The sequence below is a fragment of the Anastrepha ludens genome, chromosome 2 (assembly GCF_028408465.1).
Source record: "Anastrepha ludens isolate Willacy chromosome 2, idAnaLude1.1, whole genome shotgun sequence".
NCBI lineage: Eukaryota > Metazoa > Arthropoda > Insecta > Diptera > Tephritidae > Anastrepha > Anastrepha ludens.
This window is the reverse complement of record NC_071498.1, coordinates 60791696-60817246: the sequence shown is the minus strand read 5'-3', so window position 1 is coordinate 60817246 and position 25551 is coordinate 60791696. Positions and strand designations below refer to the sequence as shown.

Genomic DNA, 25551 nt, shown 5'->3' with positions numbered 1-25551 from the left:
GTAAGATTAGATGAGATTTGACTCGACCCCCTCCCCCCCTAAATATCTCACGTAATTTATGGACGCCCCCAAAGTAAATGCACATTTCATAAATGCGGTTCCGCTTACGGAAGAAGCAATGTTCGATAGTGCAAAGTGTGCATTTAGGAATGAGCATGGCATTCCGTGATGGAATTGTTAAAGGTGTTGTACGTTGGCAATTTCTCAGCCAATAATTCGGCCATCTTAAACGTTCGAATTTTTATTTCATCCTAATTAAAAATACTATATGGATAGAAAAAAGCTCTATAGAAATGATAAAAAGAAATAAGAATATTTCTTATTTATGTTAAATCCTTTTTTTTTTAGAAAACATATTTCTCAGTTGGCACGAACTCCTTGTGGACAATTCCCTTGGGATCGTAAAAACAAATGAGCATCGACTTCGTTTTTAACTTCTCCAAACACGATTTTTTGGGTGGTGGCTAGTCTGGGGCCATCCATTCGGTACTTTAACGCTTAGTTTCAGGTTCATTTTAAAAACACCACTTTTCATCATCAGTTACATTATTGTAAAGGAAGTTATCGTCTTTTCTCGCCTCTTTAATGAGGTCTTTCGAATGTTGAATTCTGAGCAATTTTTGGTCCTCAGTTAACTTGTGCAGAATGAAACGAGCACAGACCTTTCATAAACCCAAATGATCAGTTAAAATGCGATAAATAGATGTTATGGAGATATTCAACTCCGATTCCATAAATTTCAACGATGATTTCAGTTCATTTTTGATAAATTTACGAAAAATTTCGATTGAGTTTTATTCTTTTATTTTTTATGACTGATTTCGGGCAAGCCGTATGTTCATTGTCATTTATGTCCTCACAACCATCTCTGAAACGTGTAAGTCACTCGTGAACCCTGGCACGAGATAGACAATCATCGCCATAAACTTCTTTCAATTCAAATGTTTCGGTAAACGTTTTACCGATTTTAAAACAAAATTTGATATTAGCTCTTTGTTCGAAACTCATTTCTGTGCCGATAACACAAACATACTGACAATTTAGACGCAATAACTTCGCTTCCACTGAACCGAATGTCACCAAGCTTTCACTGGAAGCTAGCTTGGGATGTAACTTTCAATGCACTAACTCATTAAAAAGATGGCGACAACAAAAACATTTTTATAACGCCAGTCTTGTTTATTTTGGACTTCACCTTGTAGTCTTCTTCTTAATTGGCGCAATAACCGCTTACGTGATTTCAGCCAGTCGTTTCTTCCGCGTGCTAACCGACGCCAGTTGGACACACCAAGTGAAGCCGCCCCCCAGTCCTTCTCCACCCGATCTTTCCAACGCAGAGAAGGCCTTCCTCTGCCTCTGCTACCACCGCATCGAATACTTTCAGAGCCGGAGAGATTGTACCCATTCGGACGACATGACCTAGCACGGTATATTCAGAATACCTCATTTAAGTTAGGCAGACCCCAATATAATTCCATTTATGCTCGATTTCAATAATCCAACAATATTCTAGATAGGAATTGATGCATACACCACGCACTTTACCAGTGTGTGATTAGCTTGGGCGGTTAAAAATTTTAATATTCTCTAGAACAACTGCTTTCTGTGCGCCCCTAAGTAGGTCTCAATGTCAATCACCTGATCATAATGCATTGCCCCAGAAATAAAAAGTCGAGTACCTCGCTAAGTAGAATTGTTTAAAATTTCACTTCAATATACGTATATATTTATATATATGCATGCATATATATCTCTATATATATTTATTTATATAATATTTCCGTAGTACACGTACATATATATATAATAATGTAGCATTTATTTAATTTTTTGCAATTAGTGAATTGATAGAATTTTAACGCTTCATAGAATGCAAAATTTGCCGCTTCTCTAGCTTTATGTGGTTTTTGTTGTTATAGTCAAGCAGCATATCTCTCTTAAGTAGCGCACAGGTTGTGTTTTGTCTGTTTGAAATTTTGTTGCTGTATGTGGGCTGTGGTTCTATGTTTATATATGCTATATACTGTGGGTAGATTCATCACAATATCACCCGCGTTTTTTATACTCATAATATTTTTTCTTTTCAATTTTATTTAAACATATATAACTGTGTATTAGTGTTGAGAAGGTGCAGCGCAGCAGTAGCGGCAACAGCTATATTTTGATTTGATCTTCTTGATGTATTTTAGGCAGTTGCTGGCACCGCACCAGCAGCCAGCTCCCGATAAGCGTCTTGCAGCGCATACTGTTGTTCAGGTGTCAATATACTTGCACACGCCTGAAAAACTTCTGGGTTGGCTTCCACTTGCTTCACAATTCCCAACATCCGGGTGCCCACATCCTTTAGCGGTGCCACAACTTTCGTGACGAACGCCTGTGCTATGATTGAGACAATGCGTGGTAAATTGCTGTTGTTATTGCCTAATATGATGGGGTGATTGGCCTGAATGAGATCACACATGTATCCGTAAATATGCGGTGCCTCATCAGCATCCTCAGTGACGGGCAGCCAGGAGAACCTATTGGTAGAAATATTATTTTTATTGGGTATAAATATTTGAAAATGGGAAAATCCTTAGTGAATGAAAACATATCAAAATATCGTGACGTACCAAACATTGATGATCTCATCTACATTTTGTATGGCGCTGCTGTTATATTTCAAGATCTTCGAAACGGCTGCAATAGCATTTTCTGTGGGGTTGACATTCTCGGGGTCGCGACTCTTCGGATCGGATATAACTTGCACTAGCAGCGGAATGATTTGAGCACATGTGACGGCAAAGTGTTCGCCACCAAACTGATGAGATAAAAATTTGTTGCATTAAAACTGTTTCAAATTAGATCTTACAATTCATGATGCCTCCTCACCTGTCCCAATACACCGCAACCGTAGGCGGCGGCTTGACGTACTTCGGGTGATTTGTCGGTAACGTATTGCAACAATGGTGGTGTGAAGATCTGCTGATAAGCAGCGCAGGCTGGACCACAAAACTCTACACAAGCGAATTAAGCGATATTTAGTTGTATGAATTTAAAAAATTAAATCGAAGTTTTCCCAAAAGAAATATGCTCACTTACCGATAACATCGTCAAATGCACACACGCCCCACTGTCTGTCCGACCATGAACGGTTGGGTTCAAGCAACTTTATAAAGTGTGGTGCAATGCGCTCGAAATAGGGTAAAAATTGAGATTTATTGGTGAGGAAAAGTGCATGCGAAATGTCCACCACCTTCGAAAGAATATATGTATCCGTATCATCCTGTTCGGCCAACTCCTCTTCTACGCCATCATCGTAGTCCTCCTCGTTGCGTGCTTGTAAACGCTTGTCAGCGCGCTCAAAGTGTTGGCCCATGTATTTTGAAATGATATCCAATACTTGGGTCATTGCTTCTTCATTCAAGCAATTCGGACCCAAAGTCTCTATGCATTTAGCCAATGAATTAAGTAATTCTGATTGTACATCCGCTTCCGGTTCGGTGCCGAGGACCTTCAGTAATTCTGGGCAAATATACAACCACATACCCTCCAAATACTGTGGACCCTTGATCTTAGCACAATCCAACAAGTACGGCAACGATTCTGCGGCAGCCGTACGCACGCCATCGTGGAAGTAGAATTTCAACATCGGCACCATTAGACGTACGACCTCTTCGGCATAGTCGGCGAAACCATCCTTCAATTCCCGCGCATAGCAAACCAACATCTCACAGGCAGATGCCTTATCTTCCATGCCAGCGGTGCGGATGGCAAAGTTTTGCTGTTCACCCAAATTGATAAAGGACCAATCGACGTCATCTATAGATCAGAGCAAAAATAAAAAACCTTGTTAGTTTAATGAAATATGCCAGTCAAGCTACAAGTTATAAAGACAACCTATCTACAGAGACAGAGTGATAAAATCTACACACACGGGCTGAAAAGTCCCGGGTCCAACAAAGAGAACATGTTTTTTTTTGTGTTCAAAATTAGCTTTATTCATCAACATAATTTGCATCAAAAACCATCAATCCAGCGCCGCTCTAACATTTCAATACCTCTTACGTAGAACAATTTTTCTTTTGCCTCAAAATAGACCTCTTCATTCGAGCGAAATTTATTTCCGGCGAGCATTTTTTTAGGTCTGCGAACAGCCCAGTCGCTAGGAGCCAAATCTGGCGAATATGGGTTCATGTGGAAGCAATTCGAAGTTCAATTCATGTAGTTTTGCAATTGTTTTGAGTGACTTGTGACACAGTGCGTTGTCTTGTTTATGGTGAACAGTGAGCAAACGCGGCACCCGATTTGAACAGAGCTTTCTCATAGTCAAATGCTCATGCTTTTGATATCTTTACGATGTCAGCTAACTTACGCAACTTAACTTTCCGATCATTCAAAGCGATTTTGTGATTTTTTTTGATGTTTTCTGGTGTTACCGTCTCATTAAGAAGTCCACTGCGTTGTCTCTACGACCACGTTTGAAGTCACCAAACCATTGTTTTATTGTTTTTCTGATGGAATGAAGTCCCCATAATACTCTTGCAGCCATTGCTTCACTTGAACGGTATTTTTTCCATCAATAAGCAGTGTAAAATTAAAACACGAAATTCTTTTTGGTCCATTGTTTTGGAAATAACAGAAGTAGAGTCACTATTAGCATAATAATTCTCGAACAAATTAATATTGTAGAATATCATGAAATTTTAGCAGCTGTCTTTTCAAGCTTAGTCCTAACTGAAAAAGCTATAATAAATTTCAGAATCTAACCTAACATCACCTGCAAATTCGCAAGCGTTCAAAAAATAGTCAACGATTTTCAAAAATATCACATTTTTATTTATTAATAAAAACTTAACATAAATAAAATGTTTACATACATCCACATACACTAAATTATTATAATACAAATCTTACGTTCCTACGACGGTCGGTTCTACGTAACCGGAACGACGCGGACTTATATCCGGCAGAGGACTGTTACTTTTTCCTCTAAATCTCGTTGTACCAGGTAGAGGAGCGAAAAAACAATTTGGGTCAAGCTTTAACCCAAATATTGGAGCCGCTTCGATTTCAACCCCTTGCATCGGCTTAAAAATTGGTAACTTCGTTCTGTTGTTGAATCGGGTGAAACTGGTTGGGTTTGCACTGCTACTCCAGGCTCTCTTAGAAGTAGTAAACCCACTACTGCCTCCACTTCCACTCCACTCGGTTCTCGCTGGTGCGCCGCCAAGTGAGCTCGGACCTCTTGTTGCACTTTCTCTACTATCCGGTTGGATGAATCCATTGAGATGTTTTAAAATAGTAATGCAAAAATTCGGTTTCACTGCCCTTTTATAGGAATTTTTTCTCTCGCTGTACTACAATTTTATTTTGCCTGCTACCTGGTTTCGAAGCCCTCAGCAACCATATTGAACGGCCTACCTACAGATGGGATAATCCACTTACAATAACAATGCCTTTGGTATTTGCCTATAAGCACGATCAAGTACGAGCGGTCGCAGGTACTATGCTGTCTGTATATGAACTACAAATACTAATATAAAGTATTGTTTTTGTAAACGAAGAAGTGTGTGACCTTAAAGATATAATAAAGGAAAAGACATATCGTCATTTCATAACTGGTGCATATGGTATGTGTGATGGCAGGGAACTGACATGCCGCCAATGCACATCAACAAGGTAGCAGCAATAGAGCAGCTGTAATTTGAGTATGTAAAGTAGAACAAAACCGACACCAAGTGCTGCAGTTTTCTCACATTATCTGCAATTTCTATTAATTTTTTATGATATTATTAAAATTTTGACAACTCCTCCATTATCGTTGGCAGAGAAAATTCAATACCGAAACAACCCAGATTTATATCCAGCCAAGGTCTATCACTTCAGCAGTATTTTCCAAACATTTATGGGGAATATTTATGATGTTACAACAACAACTGCAAGCAATGAACCTCACTCATCTAACAACCCTTTCCTTCTGACCCAATCTACCCAAAGTTGACATCCTTAGCTCTTAACAATAAATTTTAACAAAATCAAAAACCTCTTAATTTTGGGACAGTCCCGGCATAACGGCGTTGTTAAATTAGATCCCGACAATCCCGCGATCAGTAAAATCAAGAAATTCTACATCCCTAGTACTCGCTTTTGCCGTGCTGTAAGATAGAACCATCTACTCGTATATCCACTTAAAATAATGCCATCTCTGCCAAGGATTCGACCAAACCAAATTATTGTAAAACCCCATTTAGGTGTGTTAAATGTGAACTAGACGAAACCTTTTCTGAAAATAAAAAAATTCCATCGAAATGCTTCACTGCCAAGTAATTAGAAAGGTAGTTTCTGGAAATTGTGTAAAAGGGACTACACTAACAATGTCATATACCAAGGCTATTCAGCTCGTTTATGAATACATAAGAAGACAGGCCAGGCAGTCAAGGCATCATCGACAAACGATCTACACCTTTGTGTACTTGAGTACAAGGACATTTTTAGATAGTAAACGGTACTTGCCAGGCATTCGTAAATCGTAAAATATTGGGCGTTTCAAACCGGTTGCTGTTGAGACGGTGGAATGAAAAGTAAATGCCAGTATTAGAGTAAGCGAGCAATTTATAAAATGAGAATTTGTTATACCTCGCGGGTATTTGTGTAAAAAGCATTACAATTTTTCCACATAACGGTTGTCTGTAACAGCAGAAAATAATCGAGATGAATATTGATTTTCATATGTCCATGCACATAATCTATAAAGTCTGCGTACACCTTACAAATACTTTTAAATTGATTAAAAACACAATATAAATTTATAGTTGAAAACATATTCTAATTATTTATTCTTTCATTACATTTTTAAGTTACAAAATCAAAAGAAATAATAAGATTCCTCACTTTATTGTTTACGTAACGGTAAGCAATTGCAGCAACATGTGAACATAGCAACCAGAAAGTCTGTGTTCACTTTTAGAGCATTTGAAAAAATCCTTATAAATAATATCCCAGAACTACAATTAATATTAGGTTGGACAGTTACGATGCTTTAGGACTTTACTCAATCTATTTAGCATTGAGTTTACTAACTTCTCTCTTTCCTTCGCCCATTTTGCCCACATAACGCTGCGGAAAGCCAACTCACTCATTATTACATGCTGTCGAATTCATTTTTCTCAATAGGATTCAGATTGACTGACTGACGGCGGGGTTTTTGAGCTGTTTTGAAGCGTTTGTCAAGTGCAAAAACTTAACTATCTCGGCTGGATGTTTTGGGTGATTATCTTGTTGAAATCAATACGTTCTTGATAAGCCACGATTTTCGCCACTCTGTGTCACTCTGCCTTTTTATAACGTTCAAAAATACCCCATTTATTCATTGTCAATTCAATAAACTCTAACTGACCTAAAACTCCACCACCGCCGTGTTTGACTGTACCAAAAAGATTTTGTTTCTCAAGAGCTGTGCCTGATTTGCGCCAAACCATTTGACTACCCCTCTTATCCCAAAAATACAAATACAAAATTTACTTCCGTCTGAAAATATGACTTGTTTCCAAAAATCGTGAGGCTTATTAGCAAATTCAATGCGCTTAATAAATAAACAGTTTTCTTCGAACGGCTCTACCATGATATCCAGAACTTATGTAATACTTATCTAGCGATTTCCGCACAAATACTTTTCTTTAGATGTTTGGTTTACGTTTTCAACAATTTTTGTTGATGTAATTCGAGTTGGTTTATTATCACTTTCAAATAAAATGTGCAACTGAGTTTTATACAACTATGATTTATAATTGATCGGTTAGCGAATTATAAATCACAAATAATGAAAAGTGCGCAAAAACGAAAAAAAAAAAATCCCAATAAAGTAACGGTAAAAAGAAAGTAAAAAGAAACAAACTGTACATGTTGCTGCAATTACTTACCGTTACGTTAACAATGAAGTGAGGAGTCTTTTTATTTTCTTTTCATTTTGTAACTTGAGAATTTAATGAAAGAATAAATAAAATATGTTTTCAACCATAAATTTATATTGTGTTTTTAGTCAATTTAAAAATATTTTTAAGGTGTACGCAGACTTTATGGGCTATGTGTATATGTACACTTGTACTCACATAATTAACACATGTGCTGAAAAGTGCTAGGCCTAACACATAGATGTCGCTAGTTTTATTGCATTCACCTGTTTTTTAGTTAGGACTAATCTTAAAAAGACAGCTGTTAAAATTTCATGATATTCTACTAATTTGTTCGTGAGTTATTGTGCTAAAAGTGACGTTATTTTCAAAACATACCGTTCAAGCGAAGTAATGGCTTGAAAAGTGCAATGGGAACTCCGCTTCATCAGAAACAATAATAAAACAATGTTTTGCTGACTTCAAACGTGGTCGTAGAGACACCGATGATGCACAACGCAGTGGACTTTTTAATGAGACGGTAACACCAGAAAACATCAAAATAATTCACAAAATCGTTTTGAGTGATCGAAAAGTTAAGTTGCGTGATTAAAGATATCAAAAGCACGTGTTGGCTTTATATTGCATGAGCATTTGACTATGAGAAAGCTCTATCCAAAGCGGGAGCCGCGTTTGCTCATTGTTCACCATAAACAACACAACGCACTGTGTCACAAGTCAATCAAAAGAATGGCAGTGGCTACTGGCTGGCAAACTAAAAAAAAATGCTCGCCGGTAAGAAATTTCGCTCGAATGAAGAGGTGATCCGTGAATCTGATGCCTATTTTGAGGCAAAAGATAAATCATTCTACAAAAGTGGTGCCATAGTTTGGTGCTGGCAAACCTCCCTTAGCCTTTGCTCTATACTCCTAAGCTTTTGCTTGATAGTGTGTTGTCCCATAGCAAGCAAGGGCTCGGGTCATATTAATGGCGAGGCCGCAACCTCTCTTGTGTAGTGCAGGGTACACTCCTGGAATTTCCTTTCAAATCCAAGTCTACTCCAGTTTAACTTATAGTCCAGTTCAATTGTGAACTTCTATTCGAATTTGGTGAAATTAATGATATCATCTCCGACAGTCCCTGCAATTTAATGTTTTTAACGACACCACTTTTCTTCTCCCGAAACATTCCCTGGTAATATTCAACAGGGTCCACTAGACCCTAGGGTAACAGACTGGCCACTAGAATATGTAGCAGGCGTAGGCTTCAAATAATATCCGTTATGCACTGCAAGTACCCCGCAAGAAACCCGCGACGAGAACTTCAAATTTTTATATTCCATGTGCGCGCTTGTGTAAATAACCGATACCCTGTGTCTCTTCGGAAGTTCGGTGTGTTTTTTCTCAGTGCTCTGGTTTCATTTAGCAAAAAAGAAAAGGCGTAGTGAAATAGAAAATACAATAGATAGTGACATTTTTTCGCGGAATTCGGTGTATAGCGCTGTAATAGTTCTGTTTGTGAAAACCACGTGTTTTTTTTTATTACTTCCTGGAATTTCTACCTGAAAGGCTAACGTATAGAGTTTTCTTACCGCAAAGTGCCTGCGGTAAGCCGCAAAAAAGGTGATGCGATGGCGTCCTCAACGCCTTCGGCATCATGCTCAGCAGAGGATTTTGAGGAATTTTGCGCTAGCAATGAATCTCTGATCCATAAACCTGCTAGTGAAAAAGTGGATACAAATCTGCGAAAGACCAAAAATAAAGGTCAAAGCGATATATTTAAGAAAAAAAGAGTGAGACATATTCTTGATCCGACCAAGCCACATGCTTCGGTTGAGAAGAGTGGATTTCAGTCAGATGGAAATGAGAGTGAGGAGATGATGGAGTGTGAGGTTGTAAAATCTTCGAAAGACTCCGTAAAAATTCAAAATATTTGTAATGCTGAAACTGGTACAGTTGAAAAAAATGCAACTGCCAAAAAAATCCAAAATACAAATAATTCTGATAGCTCCGTTTACTATCCATCCAATTTTATAGGCAAACCTTTTGTTTTGGTAGACACCTCAGAGTGTGACCTATTCAAAAATATCAAAATTAGAAATGGCATGAGTCTATATCAGCATATCCGTCATTTAAAAATACAGGATATTGATATAATTGAAGCAGTTGGTGTCACCTTATATAAGGTATTCTTCTGCAATCCCAAATCGGCAAACAATTTCGTCACCAATAGTGACATTTTAAAAATGAAGCTAAAGCCTTTCATTCCCAGAACAGCTTTTGAAACATATGGCGTAATTCGAGGAGTTGCTCTTTACCTTTCAAATGAAGAAATCATAAGAGATATAAAGTCTGCTAGCAAAGTAAACTTCGTACAACGTTTTCTGAGACGTGATCCGGAGGATTCAAGCAAATTTCTCCCAACCTTCTCAGTTAAGCTGGGATTTTTGGGCAACAGCCTACCTAAGGATGTGAAGCTTGAGTATACAAATTTTCAAGTAGAACATTACTATCCATCTGTTAGACAATGCTACAACTGTGGAAGATTAGGACACACACAAAAAGGCTGTAAAAGTAGTAAACGCTGCTTGCTCTGTGGAAGTACGGAAGTTTGTATACCGCCCTGCAAAATAACTCAATGCATTCTATGCAAAGGTAACGACCATAAATATTCAGATAGGGAGAAGTGTACAGTATGGAAGAAGGAGAATGAAATTAATAAATTGAAAACAGTAAAAAAGTTATCGCGTAAAGAAGTGCTAAATACTTTCTTTCCGAGAAGCAACAACCGCTTCGATGTCTTAGATGTTGAAGATACGGATTTTCCGGTACTGGTTGAGAACGACAACATGATCGACTCTAATGAAGTCATAAATCGTTCCTTGACAAAAAAGAAATATAGCTCAGTTGTCAAGAAGGGTGCAATTCCCAAACAGTCTTCTGTCAAGCCTGATAAGGTCTTGAACAAAAATACCAAGCCTCGTGTGGTTCCAGTCTTTGAAAGACAAGACTATCAAATTACTTCCTAGCTAGAAAAGGTGTTATGGGAGCTAGTGAAGATAGCTAAAGCTACTTGTGTAAGACTTAATGATACTGAGACCCTTGCCCAGGTCACCAAACTGAGCGGTATGAGGGACCAGATTTTGGCTAATCGAGACGTAGCACTTTTTAAGTGCGGTTCGGCATCAGTAGATTCATTAGATGAAATGTCTGCAATATAATTGCCAATCCTTAAAGACAAATATAGACAATATTGATTATTATATTAATAATAATCGTGTTGATGTGGTTTGTCTTAGTGAAATATTTGAGTATAATGAAAATAAATGTAGAAAATTTATCAATTTTAATATCATTAGAAAAAACAGACCAGATGGCTATGGGGGTATTGCCATAGCCCTGAAAAAACAGATTCAATTCAGGAGCATAACTTTTGCTTCTAATCTGGATATAATTGTTGCAAAGACGGTTAATTTAAACCCAAACTTTGTAATTTGTGCGGTCTACTTCCCTCCAAGTCTACACTTAAATGAATTTGCGACCGAAGTCAAAAGGTTGTTTCAGTTTCTAAACGGTTTTAGAAATGTGTTAATTTGTGGGGATTTCAATGCCAGATCGACTGTATGGGGTGACAGTTTAAATTCACCCAGAGGTAAGAAATTGGTTGAACTTGTAAATTCATCCGATTTCTGGTGTCTGAACAATTCTTGTTTTACTTTTAAAAGAGATCTAAACCTTCACAAATGCTCCTACCAACTGTACTTGGAATCTTCTGCCTTTTCAGCTTGGTGGTAGCCACCATTTCCCAATTCTAATAGAGTTCTCCAAAGTTAGTATTAACAATCCCAAATTTCTGGCCAAAAAGAAGCTTCTAAATGCCTTAGGGGATATTTCCTTTGATCCATGTTTCGAAATGATTGAAAATAAACTTCAAGAAGAAATATCTGCTGCCACCTTCCGTTGGTCTGAGAAATGCAAACCAAAGGCTTGGTGGAATGAGGGACTAGCCAAGTCCTATCGTCTACTTGTTGCTGCTTACAAAAAAGCTAAACACTACCCATCTCCTGAAAATTTGGAAGTAGCTTTGCAACGCAAGAAGGTGTGGCAAGCTGAAGTAAAAGAGGCCAAAAAAGAAAATTTTGAGGAAAAAATAGCGGAGCTGAATTGTAATTCAAATTCGAGAGAGGCGAGGAATTTTGTTAAATGCCTTAGAGGAGCAAATGGATATTCTGCAGACTCTAAGTGGAACTCAGACAATAATGATGTGTACCTTAAGCATTTGAAATCACAGGTACCACCCAACTCTGCTGTCTGGCAGGAATTACCCAATACAACTCCTGTATCCAGGCTAGCCTTTCAGTATGATGAAGTGGTCACGGTGCTTAATGCCAAAAAACGGCGCTCAGCAGGAGGCTGTGATGGAATAACCTACGACATGATTCGCGCTCTCTCTGACAAAAGCTTATGCAACCTTCTAACAGCTCTAAATGATGCTTTTCTTGCAAATAACATTAGAGAATCGTGGAGATGTATTAAGATTGTTCCCATTCCAAAAAAAGATAAAGACCTCACAGACTTCAAAAATTTTAGACCTATTTCCTTGATTTCAGTCATGTTAAAGTTAATTAACCAAATGCTCAAGCTAAGAATAACCGATGCCTTTGATGGGAGTCGCGCCCTCCCCAGGAACTCTTTTGCGTACAGGAAGGACAGATCGGCTGCTATGTGCATCAATCAATTACAACATGAAATTGCTATATGGAAAAATAGAGGTCTTAAGGTTATACTCCTTACTTTGGATATAGAAAATGCCTATAACTGTGTAAGGGGTAATCTGTTAGTTGATATACTCAGAAAAAAAGGCATAGAGGGTCATTATACGTCCTGGATTGCGAATTTCCTACCCAATAGAGTCCTAAAAATTGGTACGGATTCGGTTGTTGTAAGTGACGGCTTACCCCAAGGTAGCTGTTTATCGCCTATACTTTTTAATGTCTATACGGCTAAGTTGCATGATATTCAGGATAATTGTACCGCTATCTATCAATTTACGGATGATTTTATTATTGCCTCATATCATAGAGATTTCGATTTGGCTGAGGCCAATCTCCACAGCAAAGTTCGAGAGTTTAATCTTGTGGCAAATACGTTAAATCTGTCATTCAACCTTGAGAAATGCAACCTGATGTATGTTGCAAAGGGAAACCGTAAAACTCTGAACAATAATTTTGGCAGTGTGATGATTGAACAGACAAAAAGTATCAAGTTCCTTGGTCGAGTAATAAGCTCATCACTAACCCTAGGAACGCACTATGATCAGATAATCAAGGACTCGGCCTTCAATTTAAATTTTTTCAAGATGTTGACTTCTGTCAGGGCTGGGTTACACCCTCAGACTGCTATGAAGTTCTATAGAAGCTTTATAAGATCAAAAATTGAGTATTGTAGGACCACCACCGGTCATGCAAATAAGACTGTGATCAGAAAGATTACTACCTTTCAGAATTGCTTCCTTAGGAGAAGTTTAGGGGTTCCTCCAGCTACACCAGTTCCCTTGTTGTATGCTGTCGCCTATGAGTTACCACCCACTGAAAGATCTCTTTGGCTTACGGCCAAAGAAATCGTGAAATTAAAACAAACAAACTCTAGCATTTACAAAATGATTGAAAACTCTGCAGAGGTTAAATCCAGTTATAGCTTTGTTTTCAAAAAATTTGAAGAGATTTTCGTGAATACCAATGTAAAATTAATGACCGTAAACTGTGAAAACTTGGTGGTGATAGATGACTCCTTGTCTAGAGCGAAAAGCAAATTTTCTAATCATGAAATTAAAGCTATTTTTTCTGAAAAAATCGATGAACTCAAGCGTAATGGTGTCGATCTTCTGGCAACTGATGCGTCTGTTGAGCTTAATGCCGTTGGGTGTGGCATTTTTAATGTTACGAACAACACGGAGCATTTGTTTAAAATAGAAATGCGAACCTCCTCCACTTTTGGTGAGCTGTGGGCCTTGCTTAAGGCCTTAGATATTGCGAAAGAATGCAAAATGAGCAAGATCTGTATTTTTACTGATAGTCTGAGTTCATGTCTGCTGCTCAAGAAAGCAAGCTCCAACAACTGCTGTGTTACTCTTTTTAAACAAAACGTAAATGAATACGGTTTTGACAGTGTTTGGGTGATTTGGACGCCTGGACATGTTGGTATTCCAATAAATGAAAGAGCCGATGCTATTGCAAAAAAAGCTGTTTGCTACGGCTCAATATTGAGCGTAGAATTCACTTTTGAAGAGGCACTCAGAATTATAAGAAATTTAATATTCAAGGATTGGTATGACGGCTTTCGTTCTTTCTCAGAAGAAAAACTAAATCTTTTTACCAAACTGCATGATTGCTTGCCGACAAAACCTTGGTTTCATAAAGCTTCCTTTGATGTCAAAATTATCAAAATGGTAAATAGAATACTAGTAGGATGTACTTATGACAGCGTATATTTGCACAAAATAGGGGCAAATAACACTGATCTTTGTATGTGCGGTGAAATTAACTCTTACGTTCACAGAATCTTTAACTGTCCACTCCTTAATCACATCAGAACAAATTACAGCTTTTTTGATTCATACACGGACCTCGTTTCCATATTTAAAAACAATGAAGTCTTTAAATCTTTTATTTCATTTCTTAGTACTGCCAACCTTTCCTTTTAAATAATGACACTCTCAAAACTTTGATGCGCCAGAGCACTTAGTTTTGCATACCGAAAATAGGTATTTTTCAATACCAAACGTTGAACACCCTGGCTTTTTGTGGATGTAAAATCCCGCCAAACACATCTCAAATTCCAAAAAAAAAAAAAAAAAAAAAAAAAACTCTATTTAGGCTTTAGTTTGTTGCGTAAGATTAGCAAAGTAATAATTATTATTAGTATTACTTTTTTACCATCCAAACCATACTCTTCACTTGAATAACAACTTGAACATACATACATAGGTACACACACTCACACAAAAAAATTCTTCCCTTAATGCAACAATAGTCAAATAAAAAAAATATCTATGTGGAAGAATTAAATAAACATTAATTTCCACTAACCTTCAATGTCTTCTACTTCGTCATTGTCCAGTAGTGCTACCTCTGGTTTCATAGCTGCCGTATGCATTACCGGTCCCATCACCAGTGGTAGGTACTGCTCGAATTGTTTACCCAAAATCTTACACATACGCGCCCAAGCCGTAATCAAGTAAGATGTTTGCGGATCATCGTCAGGTAAATCGCCTTCGGTGTGTGTCTTCAACAACATGTCCATGACTTCGCCAGCATCGGAAATGAATTTCTCACGACCAACAGCCAACCCAATCAAACTGACACATTCAATAGTTTTGCCACGCAACATACGCAAGTCCTCGGACTTGGCATTCTGTATGATAAATTTCAAGCATGGCATGAGACGGTCGTAGTATGTGACGAATTCTTTTTCACATGTATCGGCCACTGAAGCAATTGTAGTGACCACTTGTTCCAATACCAATTTGTTGCCCTTCTCTACGAGCTCTTTGAACTTGGAATTCAAAATGGTCTCTAGCTTAGACATTATGCCATTCAAGTAACGAGTCAAAATGTGTTTGGGACAATCTTCAGAGAAGTTAACCAAAGCAGCTCCAGCGTGCGCCTGCACACGAGGATTCTGCACGTCGTCCAGCAATGATAGCAATCCTGGGACCACCTAACAAAAGTAATAGAAATAAATTTAAATATCGTAATTTTGAGAAAGAAAAAAAAAATTATGCAAATACGAAATTAAACCCACAACAAGCGTTTCTTATTTGATAAGCTAATGTTAATGCGTACCTGTTCATGGAATTTCTTTTCGAAAGTTGGTGCGAAATCTGTGGACATTTGGCCAATAGCATTGCAAGCGGCGTAACGCACACGTGGATGGGGATCACGCAAAAAATTCAATACACCTGCCATTATCTGATCGAGCATCGTCTCCATTTGCTTGTGACAACCTTCACCAATGGCCGAAATGGCCATAAGTGCAGCGTAACGCTGCTTCCAGTCGCTGTGACCTAACATATTTGGTAATGCGTTCATGACGTGTGGCAACACCATTTTGCCACCCAACCCACAGGCCAAACGATCCAACGATGACTCGGCAATGACATTGTTATCACTATTGTCGTCATCAGTTACCACATCAGAGGTAGCCCATTCCTCGTCGTCCTCCAAATCGGTCATCATTTGCAATACCAACGGTATCAACGCTATTATGTATTTTTCGGCACGTTTGCGTACCATTGCTGGTGCATTCTCTGATAGCGAAACCATTACTTCCAAAACCAGGTGACGCCAACTGTCCTCTACATCTGTTGTGCCAAATACTTTCATGCACATCTCAAAGATATGTTCCAATTGTGGACGCAAGTATTTCGGGCATGTTTCGGTCATATCGATGAGTAATTTCAATAAGCTCTGATCATCTTGCGCTTCGATGCTTTCAGCAGTGATCATGATCATACGTGGCAACAAATCGGAGAAATGCTTGAACACATTGGTCTCCTCATCTTTGTCGTGATGCAGTATAAATGCGCCAATAGCACGTACAGCTTGGAAACGTACCTCCACATCAGCTGTAGGCTCCAAACTTTTGGCCAACATTTGCTTGATCAAATCGAGATATTGAGCTTCTTGGTTGCCAAAAATGGATGGAACGCTGGCAAAAATGCGCAATGCAGACTCTTGCAATTGTGCCGATGGTGAGTTGGCGCATTGGAATAGAAATTGCAAAATATCCGTCCATTGATTGTTGCCCTCTTCATCGGTGAGACTGCGTGCAACCTCAGCAATCACTTCACAGATTTTGCGCCGTAAATTCGGAGTAACTTCCTGTTGCACGGCCAGTAATATTTGTTGCAATAACTGGGCCTGCGACTCTTGCGGCAACTGCATGAGACAAAAATATTGAGGCAGAGAGATATATTACAAATCACGATTACTAGACTAGTTGGGTTTTTCAAAGAAGAGATAAATTCAGATTAATCATAAAATTATAAATACACCATAAAAAGTTAATAAAAAAGTGGTATATTAAAAATTAAAACTAAACGAAATAACTATGTGAATGTACATATTGCCCAAGAATGATAGATTCCCAGTTGTTGTTGTTGTTGTCGTAGCAGTATCTTCGCCCTGTCAGTGTAGTGTAATTACCGGTCGTCTTCGTCTAGCTCATCTAACGGTAGGCCCAGGAAACTGGCAGTTTCGACGGGTTGGGTCCAGAGGGAGAGAGGTGTTAGATGAGTGGGTTTGATGGGGCATGTGAAGAGGGGGTTAGTGTCGTGCGGGGTACCTTCACATGCAGGACATATGTTTAGTATGTCGGGGTCGATTCTGGATAGGTAGGAGTTTAACCTGCTACAATATCCAGAACGTAATTGTGCCAAGATTACGCGGGACTCTCGAGGAAGCTGGAGCTCTTCGTCTGCGATAGGTGGTGGTTGGACTCCGATAACGACATTCGGGGGTCGGGAGCTTAGGAAGGTGATAAGGGTCTCCCGATGAATGTCGTTAATTGCCTGTCGGTATACTGTCTGATCCTGGAGAGGTCTGTCCGTTTTGTCCTGGATCTCGTCCACGTAATTGAGGAAGTGTCTCCTGATGTGCCTGGGAGGTGGCTCAGGCTCGAGCAGGTGTCTGCATGGGTGAGGCCTACGGTGACACCCAAGCAGAAACTGCTTGCCGAGCATTTTGTTATGCTCCTTGACCGGGAGCATGTGCGCCTCGTCATGTAAATGTTGTAAAGGGGACATCAGGAGACATCCTGTCGCGGTCCTGATGGCAGTTTTCTGACAGGTCTGAAGCTTCGTCCACTGCGTATCACTGGTTCCAGGCGACCAGACAGGCGCGGGATAGTTCAGAACCGGTCGGTCTATTGCTTTGAAAGTCGACAGCAACATTTCTTTGTCTTTGCCCCAAGTGCTGCCGGCAGGCGACTTGAGGACCTTGTTGCGATTCTGTACTCTCGTTGCAATAGCGGTTGTGTGCGCCGAGAAGGAGAGCAAGCTGTCAAAGGTGACTCCCAAAATTCTGGGGTTGTTTATCGTCGGAATTGGGGTATCGTCGACGTGTACCTGAAGTGGCAGCTTGACCTCCTTTGTCCAGGTGGTGAAAAGGGTCGCCGTGGATTTGGTGGGAGAAAGTTTTAAATTTCTCGCAGTGAAGAAGCGAGAAAGGCGGGCGAGGTAGTCGTTTACTTTTGAGCATAGGCCATCAATGTCATTGCCCGACGCCATTATCGTGCAGTCGTCGGCATATGAGACCAGTGAGACTCCCTCTGGTGGCTGGGGGAGTTTCGAAATATAGAAATTAAAAAGCAAGGGTGAAAGGACACCACCCTGCGGTACTCCTTGCTTTATTTTTCTCTGTTTGGAGGTTTGGTCTCGAAATACTACCGACGAGTGACGACCACTCAGGTAGTTCGCGGTCCACCTCTTCAGCCCTGGCGGGAGTGTCGACTGTAAAATGTCATTTAGTAGCGTGGCGTGGCTGACTGTGTCGAAAGCCTTTTGTAGGTCCAACGCTACTAGGACAGTCCTCTCGCAGGGGCGGTTTTGGTTTAGGCCGCGGTTTACCTGGGTGTTTATGACGGTGAGTGCCGTGGTGGTACTGTGCACTCTACGGAAACCATGCTGGTGTGGGGCTGGAGTCAGGTGTTCAGTGAGGAGTGGGAGTAGAAGGGCCTCAAGTGTCTTCACTACTGGGGAAAGGAGAGTTATCGGACGATAAGACTCCCCTTGGTTGGCGGTCCAATGGACCCAGCTTTTTCAGCATCAGCATGTTTAGTCCGTCGGGGCCAATGGCTTTTGATGGTTTCATGTGTTTGATGGCCCCCTGAACCTCGTCGCTGGTGAAAGTAAGCGGTGCACTGTTGTAGGGCAGTTTGTGCCACCGGATAGATTCCCAGTCTTGCTATTTAGCTACGGAGAAAATCAAGTTTGATTGCCACGTCACTTTGGAAATTTAGCCGAGCTCTTCACGATCATTTCACATGTATTCACCCATTCGTCCAATCAGTCACTGTTCAGATGGCAACGAAGTATCATAGGTTGATTTTTTTCGTATATCACTAACACAAGCCAAATTGTACAAGCACATCCCAATCAGTTGATTCTGTCAAATGCGCTCAGAGCCGAATAACGGTCTGCTAAATAGACACTTCTAAAACTCTCTTCACCATGCATAATACCTATGAATGTAAATGAATATACAGTAAGCTTTCCAGTCCGGGAGCCAGGGGTAGATTGGACTGTGTTTTTATATCGTTAAATTCTTGACTATACTTGTGATTTAGCTTTCATGAATAATGAAAGTGAATGTCAGCTGGCGCACCCGCAGTGGGTGTGATTGTGTGAGGGTACGAAACGTGTCGAAAAAAATGTCTACAAACTCATTTTATACCGCCTGAAATTTTTTTCATGCGTTGTTGACATTTAGTAGAATAAAAAAAAATAGTCATCTGCGCGGTAGAGGGGGGGCTATTGATTTAAAGGGCTTCAGGGTCGAGCAGGTGTAAGAAGCAGCAGTAGACTTCTTTTTAGGAGAAAAATATCCAATGCCTCTTTTTTAAATCATAAGTAAAGTATAATTTGACACTTCGGTGTAATCGCAGAATACCAAAGTAAAACAAAGTACCAGAAGTAATAAGAACAAAATTTGATTGCTAAAAAACAGATTCTCCAGGAAATGAGTGAAAAATTAGATTTTGGTAAGACCATCAATTGTGTGAGGAAGATAACCGGCTCAGGTTCAGGTTTCGCAGGTTTCCTTTAAAGCTATTGAAGATATTAAAAGAGCGCTCTTATATATAAAATAAATGAATTAACACAAAAAAAAAAAAAAAAAAAAAAAAATTAATAAAACGAAATAATTAAAAAATTATCAAAACAAAAAAAATTAAATTAATAAATAATAAACAATAATAAAACATAAAAAAAGATTGAAAAAAGAATTAAAAATTAAATAAAATAAAAAAAAGCAATACAAATAAATACAAATTTTATATATAAACTAAAAAAATATGTAAATAAATAAAACAAAATAATTAAAAAATTATCAAAACAAAAAAAATTTAATTAATAAATAATAAAAATAATAAAATTTAATACAAAATAAAAAAAAAATAAAAAAATATAAAACTATATAAAATTAAAAAAAAAAACTATTTGTATTGTATATATAATATAATATAATATATAATATAAAAAAATAAATATAAAAAATACAAATTAAAAAAATATGTAAATAAATAAAAACAAAAATAAAAAACATAAATATATAGACATTTATATTTTACGAAATAATTAAAAAAATATGTAAATAAAAAAAAATAAAAAAAGGACATTATGTATGTACATATATACATAAATATATATATATATAAATTAAAAAGAAATAATTAAAAATATAATCAGCAAAATAAATAAATAAAAAAAAAATAGTTTAAAAATAATAATAAACAAAAAAATTATAATATATTAATTAAAAAACAAACAATAAATGTTTTGTGGATGCAAAATACAGAGAATATTTTTTTCAAACCATCTTTTTTAATCATGTTGTTGTAGCAACATAAATATTCCTCGTGTATATACGAGGAATGCTGCTGAAGTGACAGTCCTTGGCCGGATATAAATCCGGGTCGTTCCGGTTTCGTAGAACCGACTGTCGTGTCATCTATTTCATTGCTATGAACAAAGAAAACGTATAATAAAATAAAACAGAAAAAGTCAATGTGTTTGGCGTTCGAATTTTTATACCCGCAACTGTATAAAATAGAACCAGCCGACACTTATCACCAATTATTGATTATTTGGAGTGCACTTTTTCAACAGATAATACAAGAAAATAAAGAACAAATATGCATAGTGACCTTCAGACTCCCGAATCTTTAATTCTGCTTTAATATAGGGGCAAATACATTGTTTCCAAGCAAAAAATATACTACAATATAATAAAATATATAATATATGTATTTATACCTTTTTTTGTATTTCGAAGAAAAAATTCTGACAACAGCCAAAAATTTAATGAATATGCACGAAATAATGGCTCAACTATTAATAATTTGTTTTTGCAATAGCATAGGAAACTATATATTGTTGTTGAAAAAAACCGCATGGCCAATGAACAAAAATATTTAAACATTGATTAATTTTTTTAAGGCTCCCATTATATTAGTTGAAGTTTTGAATGCATACCGCAGAGCCTTTCGAGTGTCATATCTCAGATGTGAATAAGTACATTTCGTCGGTTCCTGCTATACGGAAATTTAAAGGAGAAATTACGTGTCACGAGTTTTGTGTTTCGTGAAGAAGCACCTTTGAACTTTTATTAGAAATTCATTCCATTTCAGAAAAATACTCGGCAATTTAAAATTGTCTACTGAAGTGTGACCGAACCTTTTCATTGGGCACCCAATACAGATCTTACTGTAAATATGTCACGCACAAACATGCTCGGCAACTACATATGTATGTATGCTGGCCGAACTGCATATTCTAATGAAAATTTGTACTTATTTCTATACACCATGAAAGATTTTTATCATTTCATCAACCGAATTCTGATGTGCATGTGTTTAAGTCAAAATGTAAGATTATAAATATAGAATTTAGTCATTATCCGAGAGCTTAAATACATATATCATAATTATGTATATATGTATGAACCTATAAATATACCACACAGATAAATTATAAAAAAAGGAAAATAAAATAGCAAATACCAAATTAGTACCAAAATTAAATACATGCAATATTTTTAACGCAGTGAAAGAACAATGCCAACACATCTAAATACATACATAGTTCTTTGCACAATGCTAATATTTTTATATTGAGTGCTCATAATTTCTATTAGCTTCTCGATCTCTTAGTCTTCGTTCACTAAATCTCATAGAGGACAATTAAAGTCAGATTAATTAAAACATAACAAAAAATGTACACACATTTTTTCTAAGACCAGGGATTGCAGTGACATACATGTATAATATATATATAAAGGTGAATGTTTGAATTTTTATACATTTATATTTTCACCCAATGAAGGTTATAGGCATGTTTTTATGATGGAACTCCCTTCCCACAGACCCCAGGCCGCGCCACCACTCTCATTCGTCACTAATAATCGAATATTTGCTTGAATTTATTGTAAAAAATCTTAGCTTTTCCTATTTCCCACTATTTATAGCACACTCTAGACTTCATAATCCGCATAAACTGTTCAACTATGACCCAAATGCAAAATTCAAAAACGGTTTGAGATAGAAAATTAATAAAAATAATTTTACTTGATATTTTTATTGTTTGTAATTCTTTTATATACATATCCTAAATCCCTCAAAACTACTCCTACGCGAGCGGGGTCGCGGGTTAAATCTAGTAATATATCGTCCCCTTAGTATTAAAATAGCCTATAAATTTTTTGATGTTTTGAGAAAATGAATATCAAACTTTTTGTCGAAAGTAGCTCTCACTCAAATCTCGTTATGTCTGTAAATATTTATTATCTTTTGACTGACGTTTTGACCCACTTTGTGGAACTAGAATTTGACAAAATTTTGACCACATATAAAATCGACGATGGAGAATCCAAAAATTCAATAAAAAAAATAATAGCCTATGAACACATAGGCTATTGTTATACTAAGGGGACGATATATGCAAGTGGTGCCGACCTTTGAGCTATTCAGTTTACAATTACCACAATTTGGTGCATAAACAAACGATAATGAAGTGGCTTGCACGTGATTTAAACAAAAACTTCTTGAAAATTTTCCCACGTGCTTCATATTCTATTATGCCGCTCCATTTTTTTAACCATTTTCATTTCATTCCAGAAAAAATTTAATTTTTCATTACGTTAGATGAGATCAAAAGTTTAAATAAACATCTACCACTATCATTTAATTGGGAAGTGGTCTTAAACTCTTACGCTATATCTGCTGTTTAATTTTAGTTTAAACCATTAACATCTCAAGAATGATAGAAAAACTGTGAATTCTTAAATATGCAATATTAATTATTTCAAGCTATGCAGTATACGCATACATATATACATGTTTTGCACGGAAATGGAACAACGATGTGTTGGTTTTACTTTTCGCCATTAGTTTGGCAACACAACCTTAATTTCAGAGATAAATTTCATGTTCTATGAGGTTTTGTGCAAAGAATTTTAATGCTACGGTATTAGGCATAAACTATCACGATGAATTGATAACAAATTGATAATGTAATCGCCTGAATTTTGTTTCAAGTATTCCGAATGCATCCTTGGAGACCAATTCTTGTAGGAAAATGTAAGGAACTGTTTGTTTCTTTCTCTTCCTACAACCCAACACCAATAAGAGCAATGTATTTCGTTTTTGGGTGCCTAAAATGCCAGAATTTATAAACATGGATTGAAAGATTTAGAGTAATTGTAACATAATTTGACAATTAGCGACCAAATTATTAGAAAGAAATCAAAATTGTAAAGCGGCTAATATTTGTTTAGTTTTTCAGTCTCACCTCATATTTATAGCATTATACATATATGACAAACAAAACTAACTTGAATTATTTGACTTTTTCAAAGTTCATTTCATGGCCCATCACTGTACTTGTATCTTATTCTTGTTTTGCATGTACATATGCACACACACACATATGTCGATTGTTTGGTGATTGGTATATAACTATATGGTAGTAAAAAGCTTACATCTACAATCTACCTTTTTATGCAATTAGTTGACTCACTGTCAATAGCGCCCAATTGTCGCTTACTCACCTCCTTATAAAATTCAGAGAATTCAGATGAGAAGAGGCGACGCAAAAGTACTGCAGCCATCTGACGTGCTTCCTCCGATTGTTGGCCATTGTGGATCGTGCCCAATAGATGCGTTACCTTAACATCGCGTGGCAAATTATTGTACGCATCCTAATGATTAGAAGAAAACAAAATAATAAGAGGAAAGGAAATATTTAAAATTCAAAAATTTATTTTAACAAAAGTGGAGCAACGCACAAACGCAAATGCTACACGAAAACATCAAGAGCTTTGAACCAAACTTCGTTGCGATGTCAATGTGGACATAATCATACCTACTACAAGAACACGTGCCAACGAAATGATTTTAGTAGATATTTTTTCTTATTCAAAAGTAATTCAGCCATAGAGCCCGAGAGTAACTTTGTACAGATTCACTTGTTGTTATGGCATTACAATGGTAATTCACCTAACATGGTCGCCGAATTCTAACTCATGTTAATAGCCATAGTCAGTCATTCATCCTCGTCGCCAATAGAGCGATAGACAATTTGTCTATACATTGCCTCTGTTATCTTTGCTTCCGTCTTCCACTTTTTGCAAATTCACTTGCCGAATATTGAATGTGTGTGTGGGTGTATAAATACTACTTTCGCAAATTTGCAAATAATCATAAATACATAGAAAAATCATATTATATACTGCACTTTCTCATTCTCTGCCGCACTAGCTAATAACCATCTAAAACATAATAATCCAATCGGTCATTACCAACCCTAGTTCTTATTTTTCTTGAGTTTTTATGCAATTCGTTTTATGGCCTTTTCATTACCGCCCGCTCCAAAGGTACACGTACCAGCCCATATATTTTTAAATAAACATACAACGCCCCAACATTCACAACAAAAGCAATTAATATAAAATCACTCGCTAGTTAAGAGAAATATTAAAATGAAGGCAAAAAGAAAACTAAAATCAAAATAGCGAAAGAGTGTGAAGTATAATGAAAACACGTTTTATAAAACGGTTGACGTTTTGACGTTCGTTCGTTGTCGTGTTCTTTGCCTTTGGTGCGAAAAACGAGAACGAGTGTTAAGTGCAAATTTAAAGAACTTCGAACAATACATATATACACAAACACACGTATATATTGTGATATATTAGAAAAGGCAAGTATAAGAACACAAAGTAAATTGCTTAATGGGATATGTCAAATTTTTGCTTTATGGAAATATATGCAGCTGTTTGCAAAATATGATTTAAAATAAATATTTGAAAAATCAAAAATCCAAATCTGCATACAATCGATCAGCACAAAAACAAATTCGATTTTACAATGTGCGCAGTTTTGACTTTTCATATGCACTTTCCCATTTCACAATTAGCGCAGCGCTGCGTCATTGGTTCAATTTAAACCCTTTCTAGATTCCTTAGTCAGCCCTCGTGTTGCAAAAATGTTTAGCGAATAGCCTACAGTCATCAGTAAGGAAATTATTTATGCAAATCTAAATACCCACCTCGGCTTGCTGTCGCACATCGTTGTCCGTAGATAACAGCGAATTTAGGAGCTGCTGAAATTGTACCTGGTCGGCGGCCATGACTCGATTTCGTTCACAAGCTTCTTTTTATTTACTAGACACTTTGCAAAACTTGCTTCGTAGTAAATAGCAATGTAGTTTTTTGCAAACCACCGATTTAAGTGACAACCTTTACACACGTTTTTTATTTGATATAACCACAATCGAACAAAACTTGAGCAAATTTATAACTTTGGAAAAAGATTTTCTTTTCTATGTTTGTTACAAAATTTCATTTAAATCACACACGACGCACAGAACCGTACACTACAGCGCACGAATGGCGAAAAGAAGAGACAAA

The 25551-nt window shown here is 37.3% G+C and overlaps 1 protein-coding gene across 1 annotated transcript; it reads right to left on the bottom strand.

Annotated features, from left to right (window-relative positions):
- Positions 1-1709: 1709 nt before the first annotated feature.
- Positions 1710-25551, bottom strand: LOC128871589 (importin-5). Its single transcript, XM_054113453.1, has 8 exons — positions 25191-25551; positions 23695-23844; positions 15715-16809; positions 14959-15589; positions 3082-3801; positions 2872-2996; positions 2613-2800; positions 1710-2519 (listed from the first exon to the last, which is right to left on the bottom strand). The coding sequence occupies exons 1-8, from the start codon at positions 25269-25271 to the stop codon at positions 2186-2188; spliced, it is 3324 nt and encodes a 1107-aa protein (XP_053969428.1). The 5' UTR covers positions 25272-25551; the 3' UTR covers positions 1710-2185.

What these genes read in the sequence shown, in the direction of transcription:
- LOC128871589 (XM_054113453.1), bottom strand. Translation starts at nt 25,271, where the DNA reads ATGGCCGCCGACCAGGTACAATTTCAGCAGCTCCTAAATTCGCTGTTA. An exon ending in GTTGCGGTGTATTGGGACAG is followed by an intron (nt 2,801 to 2,871) that starts GTGAGGAGGCAT and finishes TTATCTCATCAG; the next exon opens with TTTGGTGGCGAACACTTTGC. An exon ending in GATGAGATCATCAATGTTTG is followed by an intron (nt 2,520 to 2,612) that starts GTACGTCACGAT and finishes TTCTACCAATAG; the next exon opens with GTTCTCCTGGCTGCCCGTCA.